Here is a 7,348-nt window from a genome sequence, read left to right on the forward strand (position 1 = left end):
CCCGGGAATAACAGGAGAGGGATCGTTTTAATTAGTGAATCAGGGTCAAATCAGCAGAGCCTATTTCTCACATTTCCAAAACTTTTCATGGCTTTTAAAATATTATTCCGTTGGGAGAAAACAATGACTTTAAAGAGCTGGGCACTTATAAAGATGTGCAGTTTGGGTACGGCATCTGTCAGTGGGGAAGCACGTTTAAGACTGTTCTATACAGGATCTTGAGACTTCTCAACTCCCCACCCGCCCTCGGTATATCCTATCCATCAGTGCGCTATCATTTTCTTTCTAAAACTAAAATGTTTTATGAACTTAAGCTCGCCTCCAGTGGCGTCTTGCCCAGTACTGGAAAGCCAGCCCCCTCCTTAGAATCTGTGATACTGAACTTCTATTTTACAGCTATTAGCATGACAGAATAAAGCCCTAAGGAGACCAAAAGTTGTACATTTCTGTTGGCACTGATTATCCTTCCGAGTAAATCCTTGGAGTGCAAATAAGGAATACCCTAAAGATATGTGAACAAATTACACTGATTTAAGTGGTGGGCTGTTCTGCAAACAAGGTAAAGTGGTCGGGCAACTTTCCTCTCTGAGAGTGTTACTGGAAACTGGTGGAGTGTTTTGAGCAGTCTAGAAGTTGTAAATGGCTCTCTTCTACTGGTTCATGAATGCCACCCCCACCCCCCCAAAGATAATGCAACTACTTGGGTTTTTTTTTTTCTTTTCAAAAATCTTTCCTATTCACGATTAAAAATGTGATAAATCAGGTTTTTGGCTCTTAATAACAATGGGTTGATTTAGATTTCCTAGTAAATCTATTCAAAAGTGAAACAAAGACTGCCTTTAGAGGATACCTTACACTTCACCTGGGCCAGGCACCGTAAGGGCAATTCAGATAAAAATCTTGTTAGGAACTCAACAAAAAATAGAGGATTTTCTCTTTTCCCTGGTTCAGGCTTTATTTAAACTCTTTGTTCAAAAAAAATGAACAGAGTGATAGTAGGGTTCTAATTTACAGATAGAGCTTAGACGCATCTAATATTAAATTAGAAGATCGCACAAGAAAACCATTTACATATAAAGGTTAAAACCAATATTTAAACTTTGAAAACTTTATCTTACATAAAGCCAAAATGAAACTAAATACATGTTAGCAACTTCATTCACAAACATTAGTCAAAATATATACATTTAAAAAGGAACAAAAAAGCTGTAATTTGAGGAAGTTTTCCCCCCTAAAATGTGTTCTATCATAATTTGCAAGTGAATTGCAGGCGGTCTAGAAAATAAGCTAACTGGGAAGGGAGCTCTGAAAAACACTTTAGAACAGTTCAGCTTGGGAGAGGAATACTAGCTGATGAGAGGCATCTTTCAAAAACACTTCTGTGCTTTCTGTTTTTTTTTTCCAGTTTTGTTAAGTAATAAATATATAATTACGACCCAGACAAAAAAGTCTGATTTAATATTAGAAAAAATTGCGATTCTGAAAGTTCCGCAATTCTTAAAAGTTAACTTTGACATTTGCTCAATGTGTGTTGAGTCTAAAATCGACTCAAATTTAGGGCAATGAAAATAACACATTTCCCAAGATTCAATGCTTTCACTGACATACACACATTTATGATCTTAAGGTGAACTCAGCCTCGAGGGGAAATAGCATGTGTACTTTCCACACGTTCGTAAACTGCGTCACAAGTCCAAGCCAGCGGACTGAGAGAGACTTCTAGAAGGTATTTCAAGGGTAGAATATCGAACTGACAACTTCCACCTCACACGTATTTCTTTGCATTTCTTGTTCTTGGGGAAGAAGAAGGAGAAAAAAAAAAAAGGGTCTTGCTTTGATTTGCACATGGGATGAAACAAAAGGAACGGTGATCATCTCTCTTACGAAAGGCCGGATTCGAGCTGGTCACTCACTGGTCAAGAATAGATCCAGGGTGTGTTCTGCAGAGATCTGCAGTGTTAAACAGTACAAACGGAGAGTAAGGCTGTTCAGAGCAGAGCCACCCTACTCTAAGAAGCTAACGACACAGGTACCGGCTCTCCCCTTGGCCAGCTATTTCAGACCGAACATCAGAACCGAGCGCATGCAACGCGGACCAAGTGGGACCGGAGGGAAAGAAGGATGAGACGCAAAAAGCAAAATCCAACCAACAAAACTGGAAAACCCAACATGTCATAAAGTTTCTCCTCCCACCTCTGTAGGTCAAAACGCAACAGGTTCCGAAGTGCAAAGCAAACACCAACTGCTGGCGCTAACAACCGCTCTCTTTAAAGTTGGCTGCAGAAGTGCGGCTGGGGAATGATGCTGCGAATCCACACGCACTCTCGCCGGCGCCCTCGAGGGCTCGGCCTTTCAAGCCCCGACTGGCATCTCCGCCTCTGCCTGACACCTATACATCTATGTACATACAAACCGGACCCCGGTCGCCCGAGGGCGAAGCGGAAGGCCGCGAGTCTCGTACCTATACATATGTACACGTGTGTGCACAGGTCCCCGCGGGGTCATAGCGCGGCCGCGTAGGCCGCGGGGTAGGGGTCTAGCTGAGGCTTGCCCATGCCTGGTAGCAGGATGTAGGCGAGCGGGGGCTGCAGCCCCGGGCTGGGCCACGCGCTGCAGTTGCACGGGATCATGTAGCCGGGGTTGCCCGGGCTGGGGTGGGAATGCGTGTGCCCCCCGGCGGCCGCCGCGGCCGCTGCAGCCGCCGCCGCCGCCCCGTGGAAGGCGCCCGCACCCGCCGTGGGGTACCCCAGCGACGACGCGTACGGCAGGCCGGACGACGACGACGAGATCTCTGCCATCTTGGAGCCCAGGTCGAGCAGGGAGTAGGGGCTGCCCGCGGCGGCGGCAGCAGCGGCGGCGGCAGCGGCGGCCGCAGACTGCGGGAAGAAGACGCGCGCGGCGGCGGCGGCAGCGGCGGCCGCCGCCTTCTCGGGGTTCGCGAGCAGAGACTCGGGTACCAGGCCGCCGGCCGCGCCCGCGTGCAGCCCGGCTCCCGCCTTGAGCGCCGGGTGCTCGGCGTCCGCCACGCTGCCCAGGCCGTAGGGCACCGGGAAGGCGAATTTGTCCTTTTTGAGCAGCGTCTTGGGCTTGCGCCGCGGCCGGTACTTATAGTCGGGATGCTCCTTCATGTGCATGGCTCGCAGGCGCTTGGCCTCGTCGATGAACGGCCGCTTCTCCGACTCGGTGAGCAGCTTCCACTCGGCGCCCAGGCGCTTGCTGATCTCCGAGTTGTGCATCTTAGGGTTCTCCTGGGCCATCTTACGCCGCTGAGCCCGCGACCACACCATAAAGGCGTTCATGGGACGCTTGACGTGGTCCACCGGCTTGGACATGCTGTCGCCGTGCCGCGGCTGCAGCCCCCCGCCGCCACCACCCGGGCCCTCGGCCTCCGCCCGGAGAAAATCAATGTTGGCTGCCAGCGGGGACCGGCTCAGCGAGCGGCCGTGCGTTCCCGCGTCGCTCCCGCGCGATAAGAGGGGACCAGACGACCAGCCCAGGGCCGGGGCTCTGCGTCCCGGGTCGCTTTGGTCTGTCTGGCGAAGCTCTAAGAAAAAAATCCTTTCCGGGACCCTGGAACTTCTCGGCGGCGTCCCCACTCCGCAGTGGCACTTTGCCCTCTGCGTTTTGTCCTTCTGTCCCGTTGCTTTGGCTCGCCAACTCCCTGCAGGTGGCCGCTGCCTGGTTCAGCTCTCCCGTCTCCTCTGTCTTCAATGCCTTAAATGCCAAGCAGCCCCGAAAGTTGAGAGACGGAGCATCCAGCAAGTTGAGCCGAGGAGCCCGCCGCCGCGTGCTGCCAAGTGCCAAAGGGGGCTCTCGGCGGCTGAAGTGTTTGGGTTCTCCCCGGTGACTTTCTCATTTGACAGAAGCAGATGGGAGTGGGGGAGGGGTGGCCGCGAAGAGGAAGAGGAGGGGGAGGGTCGGGGCGCGCAGAGCAGCACCGCGACCGATGGAAACACAAACACTGCAGCGGCCGATCTTCTGTATTGGGGTCAGGGCGCGCTGATGGAACCCCCCAATCCTATAGCTCTGCTGAGGGCTGGCGCTGTCCCCGGGCACCTGCCTCGAGAGTCCTGCTCCCCGGCTTTGGCGCAGGAGAGGCAAGGAAGGAGGTGAGCTGAGGTTCCGAGTTAGCCTGAGTCGCCGGGCCTCAGTGGAGACTGTCCGGGCTCTCCGACTCGCTGGTGCAGGCTGTCCCCAAGGCCATGCTTGCTCCGCTGGCTCCCAGTTCTCCCCGGTGCGCTGACGATCTCGGGCTCCCAGAGCACTCCAGGCGTGGAGGGCCGCTGGGTGCAGCGCGGCGAGCCAGGCCTGGGCGCCTTCCCTCTGCTCCAGTCGCAACAGCCAGACACTTGCAACTAACTTCTCCCAAGTTTCCGGCCCGGGCTCAGCCGCGCCCCTCTCGGTGAGCGCGCCTCGAAGCGTGCGCCCGTGTGGCTGCCGCGCCCGCGAGCCCCTGTGTCCCGGCTGCTCCGGGCGCCGCGGGCTGGATGGGTGCGGGGATCCAGGTCCTGGAGGACGGGGATTAAAGAAAACGTGCTATCACCTCAGATCGCAGATCCGCGCTGGGGCCGTTCCTGCTTTCCCTGCTGGGGCCCCTTCCGGGCCCAGGCTGTCGCTCCGCCGCTCCCGAGGCGACCGCAGCCCGGCTCAGGTGAGTGTCGCCACCTGCGAGTGTAGGCGCCGGCAGCGGGCGCTGGGTGTGCATGTCCAGCTGCGGCCGTGTGTGAGTGTGTGTGTGTATATCCTGGGTGTGCGGAGGAGGAGGAGCCGGGGAGGCCAGGAGGGAGGAGGGACCAGCGGAGCCTCCTCCCGTCCTCCCCTCCCGGACCTGGAATTAACAGGATCGCCCCCTCCCGCCCTTCGCCCCCTCCCAACACTCCTCCTACTCTTTTTTCACTTTGAGTGCAGGTTTAGGCGAGTGGAGTGTCCGCCGCGCGCCGCGGAGTCTGCGCACTGTTTGGAGCTTGGCAACCCTTGGTGTCGCCGGCGGCTGCCCCTTTTCGGCCCAGCGCTGCTGTGGCTCTGCTGGCGGCTCTTCCGGGAGGATGAAAACGGTACACCGGAGGAGCAGAGCTTCAGAAACTGGCGAGGAAGAGGGTTAAACCTGGGGAAGGGGTGGGGGTGGGGGGAGCCTTTGAAAGTGCTTGAGACTGTTCCGAATGGCAAGAAAGTACTCATTTTCCTCGGAAGGCTTGGTGTGACTTGCAACAGACGCCTCCCGCCGTTTCTTGCCTGGTGATTGCACTCAGACGTAGTGGAGTGAAAAACAGCCCAGGACGGACAGGCTATTTTTGGCAAGCCTTCAGAAAAGAAGCGAACTTAGGTTGAGCCCGCATCCTCTTCTGAATACCCAGCTTTCTAACAGTTGTCTTCTGCATTGTTTTGCTTTCTTTTAATCTTGGTCGTCAGAGCTATCTCTGTGTTATTTCTTTAACGTTTACAGTCTCAACTGCACGATAGGGCGAAGTTGCTTCAAATCAAAAGTATTAATCATTTCTCTAAACAAAAAATTTTAAAAATGTTCTACATTGACTGTTTTTACGCTGTTGAGTACAGGTTTCTTGTTTGGTAATTAAAGCTATTATAATTGGCACTATGCTAAAAAAATCAGACAGCATAGTTTTGTTTGCACCCCTGAATATTCCTGGGGATCCCCACCGCCAGATAATTTGTGCTTCGGGCAGTTTACTTGTCTTCTTTGGGCTTTTCACAAGTAACAAATTCGTATACACGGTTAAGGTTGTTTTTTTTTTTATGTCTTTTTGCAATTTATGTTCAGTTTGTACACACACAGGACCCTTGTACCATTGATTTGTAACGATGGCACTGACATGAATTGTTTTGCACTCCTATTTATTTAAGAATTAGGCTTGTTTTGTTGCTCATTTAAATTGAAGAAGGGTGATGGCTTTTGAAATGTTTGTTGTGATAACAGACGTGCCAGTCAGCAGTGGTATGTTAAGTGGGTTTCTGTTTTCCTTAGCTGTCATGTTTGTAAACGCTTATTTTGTATTGTTTTTGCTCTCCTGTTGCTAAAACAATTGAACTGATTTCTCTAGAATCATAATTCTTTACCTCACTTGAGAAGAGACTGTCATTCAGACTCTGGGTGGTGTGATGTTAAGACTCTGGCAAGTGTAATTACAGAGACTAGTGTATTAAATACACTGTTTCATGATGATAAACTACAAAATTACTGTCTCTGAGCTTTCAACCTACCGACTTGCATAATAGGTTTGAGACAAAAATATTACCCACTGTCACACAAAGAACATACGTAAGGGAACACAATATATGAAAACTGTTATTCACTAATCGTTCTGAATAAAGTGGAGTCTAATGAAAATTATCTTGACATAAAAAAAGATTGAAGGCTGAAGAAATTAACTTATGTTGGTATTTTAAATAATTTTATGCACTTCGAATTTATCTTATAAATCTGCAATAAATTATGACTGCATTGAAATGTTTGTATATGTGACTGAAATCTATGCTTTATATACGCTATATGCTGTCAAAAATCAAATACATAAAACTTCCTTGAATAACCCGAGTATAAACTATGCAATATTGCCCTTTTAGGGAATGAACCAAGTTAGAAAGTTCAGTAGAAAGCAAAGACATCATAAAAAGAAAATAACTGTGTGTGCTTCATGTGTTCATAAAACAAAACTTCGCACAGTCCAAAATGAGAGATGTTTGATTTATCAGTTCTGGATTTTTGAGGGTCCATATTCTTGTCCCGAGACTCTCACATCTGAAGAAAAGAGCGTCCCCAATAATTGGGAGATAAAACAAAATAGTGTCCCTGTTACCCATCAGCCTTTAGACCTCTAGCCTGAGCCTGGCAGAGCTTCCCCCAAGTGTGTGTGTGTGTGTGTGTGTGTGTGTATGCAATATATATATATATATATATATATATATATATATATATATATATATATATATCTCACATATGCAAATACAAATTCAGTTTTCATTTGCTCGAGTATTATGTTCAGATTGGTAGAGTGGCACATTTTTAAACAGCTAGGGTGCAGTCCCATCTGAATGATGAGCATCTAGGTTATAGGAAAGGGGACGGCTGAAGGGAGGAACTGGTAAAGGTCAAGGAAATGATAGAGACTTGTCAGTGTGATGGGTCCTGTCAGCTCTTAGGAAGCACCCAGAGAACAGGTCACCTGGTTAGTGACTCTGCTTTCTTTAGGGACACAGCAATGCCTGAGCCACAGAGGTCTCCAGTGGGAATCAGAGCACACTTGCATGGAAAGTCTGTGGGTGTCCGGATACTGCCCTCCCCCGCCCCATAGACTCCTCCATAATTGCTCTCCTTTTCCTGTCTCAAAAC

The 7,348-nt window shown here is 50.1% G+C and overlaps 1 protein-coding gene across 2 annotated transcripts; it reads right to left on the reverse strand.

The window, feature by feature from the left end:
- Positions 1 to 936: 936 nt before the first annotated feature.
- Positions 937 to 4,731, reverse strand: Sox21 (SRY-box 21). 2 transcript variants are annotated; one of them, XM_028772365.1, is made up of 2 exons: positions 2,896 to 3,332; positions 2,502 to 2,829 (listed from the first exon to the last, which is right to left on the reverse strand). In XM_028772365.1, the coding sequence occupies exons 1-2, from the start codon at positions 3,330 to 3,332 to the stop codon at positions 2,502 to 2,504; spliced, it is 765 nt and encodes a 254-aa protein (XP_028628198.1). The 2 variants fall into 2 exon arrangements, with proteins under 2 accessions (XP_028628191.1, XP_028628198.1); XM_028772358.1 differs by having other exon boundaries at positions 937 to 4,731.
- Between the last annotated feature and the right edge of the window lie 2,617 nt (positions 4,732 to 7,348).

The sequence above is a fragment of the Grammomys surdaster genome, unplaced genomic scaffold (assembly GCF_004785775.1).
Source record: "Grammomys surdaster isolate TR1022 unplaced genomic scaffold, NIH_TR_1.0 65, whole genome shotgun sequence".
Lineage (NCBI taxonomy): Eukaryota > Metazoa > Chordata > Mammalia > Rodentia > Muridae > Grammomys > Grammomys surdaster.